Genomic DNA, 17,162 nt, shown 5'->3' with positions numbered 1-17,162 from the left:
GGCCATACTCAAGGCATATGGAGGTTCCCAAGCTAGGGGTTGAATCAGAGCTACAGCTGTCAGCCTCCGCCACAACCACAGCAACGTGGGATCTAAGCCTCATCTGCAACCTATACCACAGCTCACAGCAAGGCCAGATCCTTAACCTACTGAACAAGGCCAGGAATAGAACCTGTGTCCTTATGGATGCTAGTCAGGGTCTCTGCTGAGCCACAACGGGAACTCCAGTTACATACTCTTTGTTTCTCCTTTTCACTCTACTTTCTTCTCTCAACAAGGGATTTTTGGTGATTCTTATTCTCAGTCACTCTTACTCTTTTTAAAGGTTGACTAGCATTCTACCTATGTATGTATTATAATTTTTAATCCAGTCCCTATGGATAGTTTGCTTCCAGCCTTTTGTCATAAAACACAGAAGGATATCCCAAATATCTTTGTATACTTGAATGTGTATATCTGTAGGATAAATTGTTAGGTGTGGAAAGTTGGGGTCCAGAGTGTTCAGTTTAAGTGATGATGCTATTGCCATGCTGCCCTCCATAGTGGCTGTGCCAATTTCACCCCCTGCCCCCATGTATAGCGTGTCCTTTTCCCTACACATACACACCCACTGTGTTTAATCTTTGCTTATCCAAGAGGTGAAACGCCAATTGCATATTTAGTTTGCACATTTATTAGGGTCGAGGGTAGAAGACATGTTTCCAATTCTGGTTTGAATTTAACTCCTTGATTAGCAGCAGGCAAACTGTTGGTTGGGCTCTGAGAGGAGAGGGGTGGGTCTGAGACTCGGTGTGTGGACCCTGTCCTGAGCACCTGGCCCACCTTCAGAGGCCCTTAACGTTCCTTGAGCTGCACACACCAGTCTGCGCTCCCCCAGAGCGGCCACTAGAGGGCACAGGCGCCCACTGAAACGCACCAGGAGGGCATTCCCGGGCTTGGAACACCCGTTGTGTCCTCCACCCTCATACCCAACCAGGGCCTGGGCTCCCTGCCAGCCCCTTCAGCCTGGCTGGGTAAGTGACTGGGCCAGGGATATTCCACCCTACCAGGCCTTCCCTGGGATTCAGGGCTTCTGGGGTGCGAAGGCCTTGGGCTAGGGGCTTGGGTGGAGCCAGCATGGCCCCTCTAAGCCTATCTGCTCTGCTCTGGGCCCCTCCCAAGCTGGCTCAGCTGATGCTCCAGGGATTCTCGTGAGTGAGCAGGGGTCACTGCTGGGACAGTCCACCCAAGAGCCTTCTACCTTTGTGCTGGCCAGAGGGTCCTTGTTCACAAAAGCCTGGACAAACTCCTCAGGTCCAATGTGTCGTAGCCGTTCCTGCACCGGAGGGAGAAGAGGAGTCGGGAAAGGTACGAGGATCGGGTGCCAGCTGAGGGGCTGGAGTGGGGTTCTTGCGGCCCCCTGTCCAAGGACACCACAGAGCTCAGCACCATTCTGGAGGGGCAGCCCCTCTTTTCCCATGCCTACGGCTGCCACAATTCATGGGGGGCAGGGGGAAGTGTCCCCATGGGGAGTGCTTGTAGGGTGTGTTACCTAGGAAACCAGGCTGGAAATTGGGTGATTGAAATGACCCGCTCCCTCCGGAGTAGGCCTGGTGGCTAAGAGCATGGGCTCTGGGTCAGAATTGAATCCCGGCTGTGTCCCTTCTGCTGTGTGACTTCTGGCAAATCACCTAAACTCTCTGGGCTTTAGCTTCCTTATATGTGAAAAGGGGATAATAATAGCACCTACCTGGCCAGGTGGTGGGAGGATGAAATGAGATGGCGCATGTAAGAGTTGAATACAATGCCCAGAAACAGTAAGGGCACCATAAGTGGCGGAGGTTTAAAAGAAAAGAAACCTACTCTCTAGCCTCCTCCCTCTCTAGGGCAGGCCCCTGGGCTTCTAGATCTACAAGGAAACCAGTGTGCTGGAGGCTAGGCCAGGGCAGCTGCTTCACAAGCAGGAAGGCCTGTTTGGGCTTCTCTGGAAAGCTGGCATGGGTGCAGCAGTGTGACTGAGTCCTGGATGGGGAAACTGAGGCCTGAGTGGGGAAGGCGCTAGTTCTGGGAGGATCACACATCAGGTGGTGTCAGAGCCAGGATTGGAACCCAGTTCCTCTGTCCCAGGCCTGGGCAGGGCTGGTACCTCCAGCCCTCTTGTTCTTCGCCCTAGGAGTGCTGAGATACGTCTCCAGAATTAGGACCCTCTGGAGATGCCCAGTGGGCCCTGATGTCATGGTCTCAGGCCCTGGTTAGGCTGAGACAAGGTGAGGGGGCCAGATGGGAATGGGGGAGGGGTGGCTGGCAATTCTCAGTATTCCAGGCTTGGGGTCTGGGTGGAGGGGTGCCTCGGGCCTGCTCACCAGCTCCACATGGGTCAGCTGCTGAGCCAGTGTGTAGGGGTCACTGCAGATGCCGAGGAGCTCCCTGTGAATGGAGGCCGGAGGCTTAGTCCTGTAGGAGATGGGCTTGTCGGCACCCAGCAGGCCTTCTGGCCCCTGGCCCAGGGTCGCCAGCTTCTGGTGCAGAGCCTGCAGGAGCTGGTGCATCCTCTTTCGGTACGCCTGGAGGGGGATGGAGAGAGGGTGTTCAGCCCTGGATACCACCTCTGCCTGTCTGAGAGGCAGGCAGCTCCCCAGCTGGCAGGGATGGGCTGGTCCTAGGTGTGGCTGCACCTGCCCCCCTCTGAAGCAGGACCCAATCCAGGGCAGGTTGGGGTTGGGGCCACAGTTGAGGCTGACTGGGGAGCAGGCTGCAGGATTACCGGTGGAGCCAAGAAGAGCACATATCAGGGAGGGTGAACACGGTCCAAAAGTGCCCCAGCTGTCTGGGCAGAGGGGCTGGGTGGAGATGCCCAGGGGGCCCTGATGTTATGGTCTCAGGCCCTAGTTAGGCTGAGACAAGGTGGGGAGCCAGATGGGAATGGGAGGGAGGAGATGGCTGGGAAGCCTCAGTATTCCAGGCTCAGGGTCTGGGTGGAGGGTGGCTCAGGCCCGCTCCTGGCAAGAGGGGTAGGGTGGGGTGGGCTCTGCCAGGGAGCAGAGCAAGGAGATGTGGAATGGGCCCTGCCCTGGGCACTGGCCTTTTGTAACGGGGTCCCCTCCTGTCTCCCAGGCCTAGCTCAGAGAGGACATCTCTGACCTGCCTTGCTGTCTGTCCTCTGCCCAGGTCACCCTGCGGGACTTCCTCATAGGGTCACTGTAGGAGATGATTAGGTGTTTTCCTCCCCCGCAGAATGATAACTCAGCAGGGCCAGGAAGTCTGGGTTGACCTCTCTGTGTCACAGCTCTGGGCACACAGTAGACACTTGATAACACCTTACTGTACCAACGGTCCTTCTCCATGCAGCTCAGGTGGTTGGTTTTGGGAACCACCCCACCCCATCCCCAGGGAACTGATCATTGTCCCCTCAGAGACCCCCATTTCCAAGGAAGGCATCATCGGACTGGCTCTGTTTACTGAGCAAGATGTTTACACGTTCCCAGAGGTTTGGTCAGTAACACACAGACTTGCCAGCAAATGGCTCCCCCAGAGTTGGATTCAACCCCCTTGAGTCAGGAGCTGGCCTGGGAGCTGCAGTGGCATCTAGGGCCTGGATTCCTGGCTACAATGAGGAGTTAGGCAGACAGGTGGTGTCCAGTGGGGCTTGGTCCCAGAGGCCTCAGAAGATGACCAGGGGTGGGTGGTCAGTACTGCGAGGTAATTTCAGATGGAAAAAGTGCACATTCTTCATGCTGCTTTGAAACACACAAATCCAGAGACATTTTGCAGGTGGGGCGGTGGGGCATAGGGCCAGCCTTAAGTCTATGAAGGGGCTCAAAGGGGTACTGAGGTCCAGCTCTGTTGTGCCTGGAGCTCCAGTGATGGAGATGGAGCCCAGCCCCTTATGAAAGCGCTTCTCTGCGGAGTGGCCAGGTCGGCTATGGCAGAGCCCTCAGGACACAGGGAATCCAAACCTGAACCCTAATACTAACCCTAACCTTAACTCCCAGAGCTGTGGGACAGGCCCAGAGGCACCCACAGGTTAGCTGGGCAGTGCGTAAGTAAACTGAGATCCACCTCTTCTCTTTGTCTCCTGTGGAATGGACACCCCCTCCCAGCTCTGCTGTGTCCGAAGCGTGGTCAGCACCCTGCCTTCCGGGTCCTCATTTGAGTGCCAGGGAGACGGTGAATTGGGTCCGGCCAGAGCCAGCCCAGTGACACAGTTAGTCGCCAGTGAGCCCCGACATCAGCACCCCCATCTCTCTCTGCCACCCAGCCCAGAGGTGGCCACACTGCTGTCGAGTTCCCACATCTCCCACTCGCCCTTTCCCCACCCCTCTGGCTCCACTCCCATCACCATGAGACCAACTCTTACTGTCACCAAGGATCTCCTGTCATGAAATCCAAGGGCCATTTCTCAGGTGGCATCTGCTTCAGGCCCCTGGTTCCTCCTGCTCTGGACTGTTTGCAGGCTTGTCTCTCTGCACTGTGGTTGGATGTCTGGGTTCTGTCTCTGTCTAGTTCTCTCTTGTCCATGCTCCGTGCCTCGTTCCTGGGTTTTCTGGTTCACGTCAAATGTCATTTAGTGTTTGTGTGTGGACAATGTTCTTGTCTGCTCTCCAAAGCCATGCGGCCAAGGGGCCACCTGAACCTGGTGTCAGGCACCTGGGCACGGCCCCATCCCCAAGTGCCTTGTCCCTCAGGCCCCTCCAGGTCATCACCAACCCCTCTTGACTTTGCATTCTTCCATCCCCATGCTTGTTTCCCACCACGGTCTCTGTGTTCCAGGCCACAGCAATCTCCCTGGGGGCTGCAGCAGCCTCCTCAGTGACCCCCTGCATCCATGCTGGCCTCTCTTCACTCCATCCTGCAGCCAGAGTGTTCAAAATGCCACTCTGACCACTGTGACCCCCCTTCCCTAAAACGCCCCCCTGCTTTTGCAGAGACAAAAGCTCTGAGGCCCAGAGGTTAGCTCTGACCATGCTCAGTGGCCTCCAGGTAGCCCTTGCTCCTCTTTTCAGTGCCCCAGACACAGGCCACTCCTCCATCCCTTTCACCCCTTGTCCCTCCTGCCTGCCCATGACCCGAGCAGGACCTGTGCAGCCTTCCCCCTCCAAGCTCCGTGTCTTTCCTTCACAGCCCACCCCAGTCTCTCACTGGACTCTCAGCTCCACGAGGGCAACACCGGGCCACTCTTTGCTGGTCCCTGGCATGAACACGAGGGGCCCACACACAGTTGCTGACTGGATAAACCTTGACGTGCTGCTAGTCAGTCAGCCTCTCCAAGGCAGAGTGTGGAGCCCTCCTGAAGCCAAGGGTACAGTGCGTCTGTGGCTACAGTTTGACAGAACCATGTGCTGAGCCTATTTAAAAAAATATGCAGACAATTTTGCAAGACTTGTTTCTATTGAACCAGTATTTACTCTGAGTAATTGCCATTGACTGTGTGCTAATTCATTTACAATTTTTCCACTGGTGTTAATCTCAAGCTTATCTGTTGGCTCTTTCTCTTCTGTTCCTCTTTTGAATGTGGGGATGATATTTGACCTTCTCCTTGACCTCCTCTCATTTTCTTACTGATATCTCTGCCTTGTGGACGCAGGCTGGGAGATCTTGGTGCATCTGGGGCCTCCCGCTGAGGATGCCCAGGAGTTCTCTGTCAGTCAGGAGCCCACATTTGGAGCGCCAGGGTGCACCCAGTGTGGCCCAGCTCTCCCCCGTAATTTGCCCACAAACTGGGAGGATGAGGGCTGGACTGTCTCCTCTGTTGTTCCCACGGAAGGGCCTGCTGTGTACACAGAGCTGGGTGCAAGTGCAGAGGTTGCTGTTCGAAGGTGCCCTGGGTGGTGACAGTGGCTCTCCGGGTGCCTCCTAGTTCTCCTGGACTGAGCATTTGGTGATTAGAACCCATTTCTGGCCAGACTGGTTCAGGCCCTTGTTTTCTAAAATTCCCAAAATTCCCACCTGACACCCACAGGTGATGGCCAAAGGGCTCAGCCCACCAGCACAGGCAGGAGCTCCGTGCCCACTGCCAGCTCCATCTTCAAGTCAGCTTTCCACCACCTACGCCCTGGGGAGGGGGGCCCAGCAGACAGATGGGTGAGTGGGAAAACAAGGTCAGTCTTCTGTGGCCAGCGCAGTGGGTGTGGCCAGCGCAGTGGGTATGGCCAGGGCACTGATGTCCTGCTCTCTCCCTCACCCAGGGCTGTGAACCTCTAGCCTCCCCCAGGATCCCCTAGTTTTCCTCAGCCTTGGCATTGGCCACCCTAAGCGGAAACTGCTAAACCTGACCTATTGGGACCCCCCTGCACCAACCCCGCAACAAAGGCAGGGTCTCCTGCCCCACAGAGGGTGGCCTGGAACAGGCATCTCAATGCAGTGGCCGGATGCTGGAAGGCTTCCATGGGAATCCGCAGAACATACAGTCAAGGACTGGCCTTCTCAGCTTCTCTCTAGCCTCTTGAGGTGACAGGGAGCACAGTGAGGCCATGAAGCTTCCAGGAAATGGCGGGGGGTGGGGGGAGCAGGAAGAAAGGGAAAAGTGTCGCCAGTCACAGCCACTTTGACGGGAAAGGCTCCCTCTGCCCTGGACTGTCTCCTCCATGTCCCCGAGCAACATGGTTCTCTTCAGAGCCCTGGGAGGGAGGGGTGCTCATCTTCTCTCTTAGAGAAATTATTTTAAGGCTCAGAGAGCTTAAGTGACCTGCCCAAAGACACACTGCTCTGAAAACACTCGTGCTCATCTCACTGGATTGGGAACGACCCTTGATATCATTTATTCCTATCTCTGTGTAAAAAATCATTTATAAGATAATTTTGAAATGTTTTTGGAGCAAAGGATAGAATGTCTATGATTTGTTTAAAAATAATTTGGAGGGAGGGGAAAGTTTGGGAGAGGATAAAAGAAAACACGTTTGGGAATTTTTTTTTTCTTTTTTTGCTTTTTAGGGCTGCATGTGTGGCATATGGAAGCTCCCAGGCTAGGGGCTGAATTGGAGCTGCAGCTGCCGGCCTATGCCAGAGCCACAGCAACTCAGGATCCAAGCCACACCTGCCACCTATACCACAGCTTATAGCAATGCTGGATCCTTAACCCACTGAGTGAGGCCAGAGACTGAACCCGTGTCCTCATGGATATTAGTAAGGTTTGTTACCACTGAGCCGCAATGGGAACTCCACGTTTGGCAAAATGTTGATCATTGTTGAAGCTATGTGATGAGCACACAGGAGTTCATGGTTATGATTACCTATCTTTGTGCATGTTTGCAATGCTCCCTAACAAAATTTCATAAAAGTTAAAAGCAATCCCCATATGCCTGAATTTTGGAAAGAGTTTGTTCATCATCATAGCTCACATTTACCAAGTGCTGAAATATGAGCACACGTGACTTCAGGACGCTGCCTGAGAGCTGCATGGTGGGAACAGTTATTATCTCCGTCGACTAATGAAGAAACCCAAATTCAGAGTGGGAAAGCGCCTTGCCCAAAGTCCCACCACTGTGGTTTCTGAGCTTGGATCTGGGCTCAGGAAGTCTGACCCAGATCCCATGTTCTGAGTCCGAGGGGCCCTACCTCATCACTTTGGTTCAGGGCTCACCGGCTCTCTCCCAGCTGAGACTGTGGTGGGAGGGGAGCAGCCTGCAATCCATCTGCAGCATCCAGGGGAGCGGCCTATGGGACATCCCCTTGGAGCACATGCTTTCTGGGGAACGGCAGCTTGGGGATTACAAAGACATATGGGACACTTCTGGCCTGGGCCTGGGTAGGTGGCATGGGGACTAAGGAATCCCGGTTCCAGTTCAAACCACTCAGCACACCTAACTGGATTCCAAAAGAAGGAATGAGAAATGCTCAAACCAGTTATCTCTACTCTGAAAACCCACACCTACTGAATGACTACTCTTGACAGCCCATTCATATAGGTCTTGGTTGTATCTTATTTTCATCCACTGAGTGGTTAGAAAAGATTTCCCAGCACAGCCCTGAACAGATTCTTGGGGGGTTGGTGAAGAGGCACTGCTTCTCCAGGAAACAAGCCCAGGATTTAGACCTGTCCCACACCACCACGGCCCGAATGGCAGGGTCTTCCTCTGAAATGGCTCTGCCAATGGCAGAGGCAGGCCTGATCAGGGTGGATAATCCATCTTGTCTATGGCTAAGACCCCACACTGTTTGAAGACTTTCTGTAGGGAGAGGGAGATAAAGCAGGAGACTGGGCTTTCATCTCCCTACATACCCCTTATTCCATCCATCCATCCTGTACCCATCTCTTCTCCACCCATCTGTTATTTCCCATCTCCCCTTTTATACAGTCATCCACCCACAGATCCATCAATTCACTTACCTATACTTCCTCCATTCTAACATTTGCCCTCATCCATCTACCCACTCTTGGATCTATTTATCTATCATCCATCCATCCATTCACCCACGTATTCACCTCCTAACTATTCATCTATCCATCCACCATCCATCCATCCACTCACCTTCCCACCCATGTTCCCATCTACCCATCCACACCCCCACCCACCATCTACCCACTCACCTGCCCTCTAATCCATATATTCATCCATCTCCCTACTCACCTGTCCACCATTTCTACCTTTCTCCTCTACTTCTTTCCATCAGTCTTTCCACATCCACTTATCCCATAAATCTCGCTGCCTACCCAGTTGCCCAGACTTCTCTCTCCCCACTCCATCCATCCATCCAAGTAGCCAGCTATGTACCCAGCCAGTCAGTCAGCATCTCCCCTCTCTGCTTCATCCTCCTGATCTATCCAATCATTGAGCCTTCCCCACCCCTGTTCTCTGCTGTATCCCAAGCCAAGTCATAATCGCCAGATGGACCAGGGGATGCAGAAGAGGAGGAGGAGATGACTCTCTTCTCAAGGAGATCTCAGAAAAACTAACTTGCCTGCTATGTAAAGTGACCCCAGGGCGGGGGCTCCCTTTCCAAGCCTCAGTTAGGCTTTGGATTTTATGGCTTGCTGTTGCCTAGCCTGTCTGAGCAGTTTTCCTTTGGCTCTGCCATGTTCAGACCCACTTTGTGGCAGCTCACTATCTATCAGCTTGCCACATTCAGTCTCCACCCAAGGCAAGTGACATGCACTACCCCTCACTGTTCTCACCTAAGCCTGAGAGGTAGGGGTTCTTGTTCCCCTCTCACCTTTAAGTGCCTTCCCCAGAGCAATGCAGCTGGGAGAGCAGGGCAGAGTGTGGGGTACAGGGGCACCTGATTCCCCAGTACCCTGGCTGCCTCCCAAGCCACTGGGAAAGAAGCCTGACCATGCAGCCACAAGAGCCCATGAGTGGGTCTTCCTGCTGTCTGATGCCACTGATAAGAGCAGAGGCCTCATTTCTCTGCCTACTCTGCAGTGCCTGATTCCCTGATGGGGCAGAAAGAGGCTAATTTAGAGCGGCTGCAATATGCTGGTAGGGGAGAGGGGGGCCCTGAGGTGGGCCTAGGAACAGGCTGAGGTCCCTGAGTACGAGGGTGTCGACAAGGTGAAGAGACTCTGGCTTGGTTCGCCCACCTCGTCACAGGGGGCGATGCGGCCCACCACGTCCTTCAGGTGACATATGGTTGACTCCTCCTGGAAATCCCGGGGGAACGTCTCGGTCCACTCGGTCAACAACTGGAGCAGTTTGGGGCCAAACTTCCGGACCCGGGCCTGCAAGGCAAGCCAGGGTCATCTGCGTTTGGTGAGGGTTGCTCAGGAGACTGGGGTCACAGCAGCCACCACCTCAGCTGCTCATTGCCCATCTGGGCTGCCGCGGGTAGCCGGGGTGGGGGGCAGCCGCCATGGTCAAGGTGGGGAAGGGGCTCGTGTCTTATCTGCACCAGGGGACAGAGAAAGGACATGGGGATGGGGCCTGACCCCAGGAGAACAGAGGGGGGACACACGCATATTTAGGATAAGGGCCATCTTTTGTTTGTACCTGCCAGTCATCCCATCTCCCTTCCTGTTGTGACAGCGTCCCACTTTGGCTTTGGGTTCCCCTCTCCCTCATCACCAGCTGACCCTGCCCCAGGGCACCCAGATCAGTGCTGGCCAATCAGGGCATGGCACACCCCCATCATGCACTGTGATTGGTTCACAAATGGGCAAGCGGCCTAAGCTAAGCCAATGAGCTCTAGACTTTTGTTCTCTTTCTACAGGATTGGGAAGGGTGGACTTGGAGCTTGGAGCCTCAGAGGCCTCCTGTCACGGCACACTAACCTGCCTGAGCGAGAGTGAGGCTGGCCCACAAGAAACTGGAACAGAGGGCCTTAGGGAAAAGACCACGTTTTAATGATGTTTGAGCCCTTGGAATCAGTGGTACCTTGAGACTCTGTCGTTACATGAGCCAGTAAAGTCCCTTTGCCTTTGGCCAGTTGAAGTTGGGTTTCTATCACTGGCACACATGTATAAACAAAGAGTTGTAGCCTGTGGGATCTGGTCAGGGACCAAGAGAAGGATGTGGGGAATGGAGGGAAAGTTGGGCCATCAGAGGACCCATAGAAGAGGAAAGGGTGGAGCAGAGAGCTGGGATGAGGAAGCCCAACAGACACTATAGGGCAATCCGAGGCCACAGATGGCAGGGCCCTAACCGGGGGATTCTGGGGGCCCAGGTCTGGGCTCAGGGTGAGCTGGAGGGCTCCCCTAGGGCACTGGAAAACAGCGCCAGGGTTAAACATTCTGACTGTCCCTTCTGGCTCTGGGTCTTAGACAAGTCAGAAACCCCTGTGGGCTCCTTGTCAGGAGAACAGGGCCAGTCACTGCCTCTCCAAGATATTGATGCCTGTCAGGGGACAGCTGTACACTCAGGGGCCCCTTACCCTGCCCCGCCTCTCACCTTGTCCAGCACTGGCTGGTCCAGCTGCTGCTGCTCGATGCACAGGTGGCAGACCCGGGCCAGGAGCTCCCGGGGCTCGATGAACAGGCGGGAGCTCAGCAGGAAGGTGAAGATGTAGGCTTTCTAGGGTGACATGGGAGAAAGGCAGGACGTGCTCACAAGGGTGTGGGAGGATGTGCCTCCCAGACCAGAACAGCCCACCCCCCAGGCCTGGCTAGCCCCAGCCTTGCTGTCTTCTCCATGCCTGCTGCCTATCTCCCCACTGGGTAGATCACCCACCTCAGGGTAGTAGTCAGCCGTGGGCACCAGGTGCTGGATCAGGGTGTCCAGGGAGGCTGAGGATGGAGGTCCATCCAGGAGGGGCTGCCCAGCCTGCTCGCCATCCGTGGGCTCAGTAGGGGGTGGGCCGAGGCTGCCTGGGGTGACCATGTCGGAGGTGCTCAGTGTCCGGGGCATGCCTGCCTGCAATGGCAAGGGGCAGTTGGACCTGCTGGTCCTCCAGGATCCTGGCTGGGTGGGCCCTGCCTCCCATAGACACTTCAACACCCACCTGAGCCCAGTGATCACTTCCTGGGAAAACTGCTAGGGAGGGATCCCCACCTTATATTCACTGTATCCCCCATGACCCATCTCTCCTCCATCTCAGTCCCAGCCATTTAGGACTTTCCAGTATCCACTGCTACCCCCAATGAAGGTTGTTTTTGACCAGGCCTAGATAATGAGCATATTCCCCCACAAGACCTGGTCCAAACTAGAGGGCTTGAATTCAATCCTAGAACTTCCTTTTTTTTTTTTTTTTTTTTTTTTTTTTTGGCCATTTCTTGGGCCACTCCCACAGCATATGGAGGTTCCCAGGCTAGGGGTCAAATTGGAGCTGTAGCCGCCGGCCTACACCACAGCTCACGGCAACGCCAGATCCTTAACCCACTGAACAAGGCCAGGGATTGAACCCGCAACCTCATGGTTCCTAGTCAGATTCGTTAACCACTGCGCCATGACAGGAACTCCAATCCTAGAACTTCTGAGGCACTTGAAAACGTTTTCCCCTGGGCTTCTAAGCTGGTGGAATGGCACTCTTGGGGCCATCTTGTCCCCACAAGGCCATCTTGCCCCCCAGTTCAGTGTGTGAGGCCCTGGATCCTGCCATGCCTGAAGCTGCTCTTTTGTCAGTTCCATCACATGAGCCTGATTGAGTTTCTCTTGGGTGCAGACAAATGGCTGTCCTTCATAGCCTGGTCTTCCCGGCTCTTTGTGATTAGGATCCACTGACCTGTCCAACTATCCCCTGCCCCGCTGCCCTGCAGGAAGACCCTCCCACTATCTTCAATCCTCCATCCCTCTGGACATGGCTGAAACATCTCCTCCTAGGCACAACCTTCCCTGTTTCCCCAGGCTGGGCCTGACTTCTGGTGGGAATCAGCATCCTCTTTGTCAGCACTGTGGAATGCTCGGGGGTGCTGCTGGTGCATGGTGCAGAGAAAGATCTCACCCAGACCCCAAGGTGGGGCCGAAGCCTGCGTGTCTTCTGACCCAGCCCTGAGCCAAGGGCCTGGCCTGCCACAGGAGCCCGATCCGTGAGCATGCAGCAAATTGCACTTCCTCTCCCTGGCTCTGCCACAGACCTCTATAGGCCAGTCTTCCTGAATGAAGACTGAGGCACTCATGGCAACACTGTGACTGTCTAACCCTCCCCCACACAACATTCAAGTCGCCCCCACGGCTTCAACTGTGGTGTCCAGCAGGCTCACCACAGTGGCCTTCCAGGGACCAGGCTCCCCCTCACCCTGCTCACCTCACTCCTGCTGCTCCCCAAGGAAGACCCCGGCTCTGGCCTGTTTCTGACTTCAGCCCCCTGGGTGACCTGGCCCTGAAAGTAGAGACAGAAACACTTGGAGAGTCAAAGCTAATGTTGGGTCAGAAGGAGCCCCATGGAAAGCCAGCACGAGGATGTGTGGGTGTGGGAGCTGTGGGGTCTGGGTTACAGTGCGGGGGGCAGGAACAATTGTGGGCAGCAGCCTAGACAGTTCCAGCTCCGGGGACAGCCGCAGCTTTATTTTCACCTTCCTGGCAAAGTTGTAAATGTTCAATTTTCAGCTGATGAAACTGTAACATTTCACAAAACTGCCTCATGTCCATCCCACGGGGAGGCTGCTGTGCATGTGGGCATGCAGGGCTGCCTGTGCCCAGTAGGGAATGGTGGTCAGCTCTGGGGTGGGCGCTGCCTCTGCCCCAAACCCTCATTCCACCAGATAGAACACTCTCGAGGCCAGCAAGGTGTGCTCTCTTCTGCTGGACACCTGGTACCTTCTTCTCTCTGTAGTCCGCCCCAGATCCCAGTCCAGTTTTCTCAAAGATGAGCCAGGATCGGAGATGGAGGTAATTCTGGAAACTTCTCTGCGGGGCAGGGTGGTCTGTCAGATGATGTGGGAGGGGCCGCAGAGGGGTCTTTCTGGGGAAGCCAGGATGCCACAGCTTCAAGACAGAGCACCTCAGGCCTGGCCTGGTACTGGGGGCTGGGTGTGCGGCACTGGACACATGGGGGAGGGGGAGCACCCAGCTCCATTCCAGACTGGCAAGTTTACACTGAAGGTCTGGGGTTGGGTGAAGCTGGGGGCTAGAACCGGTATGACCCACAGGGATGCCCAGAGAATAGAGGGGCAGCTGGTGTTACCCTCCCACCTCCAACCATCCATTTCGTCACCAGCAGGGCCCTGGCCTGGGTCTCAGTGGATGGGCTGTCTCACTGTTCCAGTCTCTGGTGTCCTCCCTCTATTGCTGAGGGTCATTTATCGTGCCTGCATGGAGGGGCTGCTGGCCCTGTCTAGGCATTGTAGACGGATGGGAGCTCTTGGAGCCGGAAAGGGCTCGGAGGAGGCAGATAGGAAGCAGGCCAAGGCATGCAGAGAGACTGAGGCTCTGCAGGGTGTGCCTGGGCAAGGGGAGGGGGACAATGACTCCCTGCAGCTGGATGTCCCTTTGAGATAGGGTGGGTGCGGTCAGAGCCGTGGTAGTGCCCCTGCCATCCCTCCTGTCCCTCCGCCCCCTCCCAGGTGTGCTGGTGCAAACATCACGCTCCTCCCTTGTGCAGGGGCTCCAGCCTGCTGGGAACTGAGAGATGGGCTATGGGAGTGGGGGTGGGGACACCCTCTTTTCCCCTGCACACTTTCTCCCATAGTAACTGCTTTTTGTTAGTTTCTTGTCTATTGTTCTAGAACTTCTTTATGCATGGACAAGAAAACACATCTCTTCTTCATTACACAAGAAGTAGCTCATTGCACACTCTCCTACACTCTTCACAGCAGTGCCTTTTGGAAATCTTCCCATGGCAGGACAGAGCATCTTCATGCTATTTTTATTTTTTATTTTTTGCCAAACCCGGGCCACAGAGGTGAAAGCACCAAGTCCTAACCACTAAACCACCAGGGAACTCTCCATGCTTTTCAATTTTTAATCATCCCACAATTTCCACTGTTTGGATGTGCAGGAGTAATTTTTAAAAGCCAGTGATGAAGCAACCCCAATGTCCATCAACAGATGAATGGATAACAAAATGTGGTGTATACACAAGATGGAATGTTATTCAGCCTTAAAAAGGAAGGACATTCCGACATGTGCTGCAACATGAGTTGAGGACTCTAGGCTGAGTGAAGTAAGCCAGACACAAAGTACCAATACTGTATGATTCTTTTTATATGAAGTTCCTAGAGAAGTCAAGTTCATAGAGATAGAAAGTAGATGGCAGGAGTTCCCGTCGTGGCGCAGTGGTTAACGAATCCGACTAGGAACCATGAGGTTGCGGGTTCGGTCCCTGCCCTTGCTCCGTGGGTTAACGATCCAGCGTTGCCGTGAGCTGTGGTGTAGGTTGCAGACGCGGCTCGGATCCTGCGTTGCTGTGGCTGTGGCGTAGGCCGGCGGCTACAGCTCCAATTAGACCCCTAGCCTGGGAACCTCCATATGCCTTGGGAGCAGCCCAAAGAAATAGCAAAAAGACAAAAAAAAAAAAAAAAAAAAAAAAAAGAAAGTAGATGGCAGTTCCCAGGGAGAAGGGGGAGACAGGTTATTAACAGAGTTTCAGTTTTGCAAGACGAAAATAAGTCTGGAGATGGATTGTGGTAATGGTTTCACAACAATGTGAGTGTACTTAATGCCACTGAACTGTGCACTTAAAAAGGGTTAAGATGTAAATTTTATGTTACATGTATTTTACCATAATTTTTTGTCTTTTGTCTTTTTTTTTTTTAGGGCCACACCCACAACATATGAAGGTTCCCAGGCTAGGGGTCTAATGGGAGCTATAGCCACCAGCCTACGCCACAGCCACAGCAACACCAGATCCTTAACCCACTGAGCGAGGCCAGAGCTCAAACTGGCAACCTCATGGTTCCTAGTTGGATTCATTTCCACTGCACCACAATGGGAACTCCTATTTTACCATAATACTTTTAAAAGCCAGTGATGCTGAGAAAATCATTTCTTGTCACAATTTCCCTTGAAAATATATATTTTGTCCTTTTAGGGCCACACCTGAGACATATGTAAGTTCCCAGGCTAGGGGCCAAATCAGAGCTGGCCTACACCATAGTCACAGCAACTTGGGATCCAAGCCTCATCTGCAACCTACAACAAAACTCACAGAAATGCTGGTTCTTTAACCTACTGAGCGAGGCCAGAGATTGAACCCACATCCTCATGGATACTAGTCAGATTCGTTACCTCTGAGCCACAACTGGAGCTCTTCCCTTGGAAATCTTTGAAATCAACCCAATCTGTGCTTTGAAGCACAGAGCCGGCGTGGTGTACATGAGCAGGGGCTGGGAGTCTGGGGCCAGCACAGATGGGGTCCTGAGCGGGCTGGCAGGCTGTTCTGTTTGTGCTCCATCTAAAGAGCCTATTCCAGTTCTCTTTCTCTGCTTTTCTGGGATCTGGGGTTCCAAGAGTGTGAACAGAACTGTGCTGACTCCAGTAGGTGTCAAAGTGTTGGAGCAGCCCTTTAAATACTCCTGGGCAGGGCTATATATATACTTAGAATTGGACAAGATTTGGCTTGATGTGCAAAGAGACATCTGGTATTTGTTTGTTTCCTTTCATCTTTTCAGGGCCACACCCATGGCATATGGAAGTTCCTAGACTAGGGTCAAATTGGAGCTGCAGCTGCTGGCCTACGCCACAGCTACAGCAACAGCAACACAAGATCTGAGCTGAGTCAGCGACCTACACCACAGCTCATGGCAACGCCAGATCCTTAACCCACTAAGCAAGGCCAGGGATCGAACCCACATCCTTATGAATACTAGTCAGGTTTGTTACTGCTGAGCCACGACAGGAACTCTAAAGAGCCTTAGGTTTGCTAGTGTCCTTTCATCTTAATGAAACTGTTAGAAATTTATCCCAAGAAAATAATCTAAAGAGGAAGAGCTGTGGAAAGGAGTTTGGTCCTGTTTTAATTATAAACAGTAAACTAAATCCAGAGTGTCATAGATGATGAACAAAAAGAGAATGGACAGGATCCTGTCACATATCCATTAGTGGAGTTTCTATTGCCAATGAAATGATAGTTCCGAGGACTCAGTGATAACACCGAAACAGTTATAATGTAAGGAAGTGAAATGGCAGGAGAGAAAATTGCACCTCTAACATGATACGAACAGCATCAAAACTACAATTGAGGGGCATGCCCCCCTTGCCCTGATGTTGTCATTGTCTTAGTGTCAGCCATTCAAGCAGAAGATCAAGATCAATCATCAAGGGAAGCTACAAGGATGAAAGGCCCCCAGAATACCTGAACGCATCTCAGGGCCGTGGCGGGTGGCAGGATGGGGGCATGCTCACCCTGTGATGAGGTCACCAAGGGGACACAACCAACAGTGGCCCAGCCATGGCTTGAAATACAAATTCCACTTTTTGCCATTTCCAGGTGATGGCCTCCTTGCCCTAGGACAAGCAACATACCACACCTTAAGACAAGCTGGACTGCCTGCCTGACACCTCTCCTAATCCCTGGGGACCCCTGAGCTGCCATCTCCCCCAGGCCTCTCACTGGCCTCAGTCTCCAGCATTCCTTTCTCTCCAGGAGGAGCCTGGCTCGCGTAATGCCGTACCCCAGGGCCTGGCCCCCGGATGCACACGCATAGAGCTCAGTTAAGATGGGTAGCATTCAAGTGACTCTGTGATGCAAGTAAGAAGCAGTGAAGCCCTAAGTTGAACAGTGCAAACAGGAATGGTGAGAAGTGACCAAGGCTTCAGGCCTTCAAGTCTTAGAATCAGTGGGAGGGAGAAGCTGGGGAGAAGCTTGGGCTCCTGGCCTGGAAGGGCTGACTGGGTCAATCTTCCCTGCCTGACCCCATCTCAGCCCTAAGGCCTCCC

The 17,162-nt window shown here is 53.7% G+C and overlaps 1 protein-coding gene across 2 annotated transcripts in view; it reads right to left on the bottom strand.

Annotated features, from left to right (window-relative positions):
• Positions 1-17,162, bottom strand: part of RASGEF1C (RasGEF domain family member 1C) — an 88,697-nt gene that overhangs the window by 29,630 nt on the left and 41,905 nt on the right. Inside the window, exons 2-7 of one of the 2 annotated variants that reach the window (XM_021084318.1) lie at positions 12,592-12,666; positions 11,079-11,261; positions 10,800-10,922; positions 9,497-9,634; positions 2,343-2,543; positions 1,241-1,315 (exon numbers count right to left, since the gene is read on the bottom strand). In XM_021084318.1, coding sequence (XP_020939977.1) covers positions 1,241-1,315; positions 2,343-2,543; positions 9,497-9,634; positions 10,800-10,922; positions 11,079-11,255 — 714 coding nt within the window. In that variant the 5' untranslated portion in view covers positions 11,256-11,261; positions 12,592-12,666. The remainder of the gene's footprint in view (positions 1-1,240; positions 1,316-2,342; positions 2,544-9,496; positions 9,635-10,799; positions 10,923-11,078; positions 11,262-12,591; positions 12,667-17,162) is intronic. The other variant, XM_021084319.1, reaches the window with a different exon arrangement.

This window comes from Sus scrofa, chromosome 2, assembly GCF_000003025.6.
Source record: "Sus scrofa isolate TJ Tabasco breed Duroc chromosome 2, Sscrofa11.1, whole genome shotgun sequence".
Taxonomy (NCBI): Eukaryota; Metazoa; Chordata; class Mammalia; order Artiodactyla; family Suidae; genus Sus; species Sus scrofa.
Note: the sequence above shows the minus strand (reverse complement) of the source record. Positions and strands in the feature narration are given on the sequence as shown.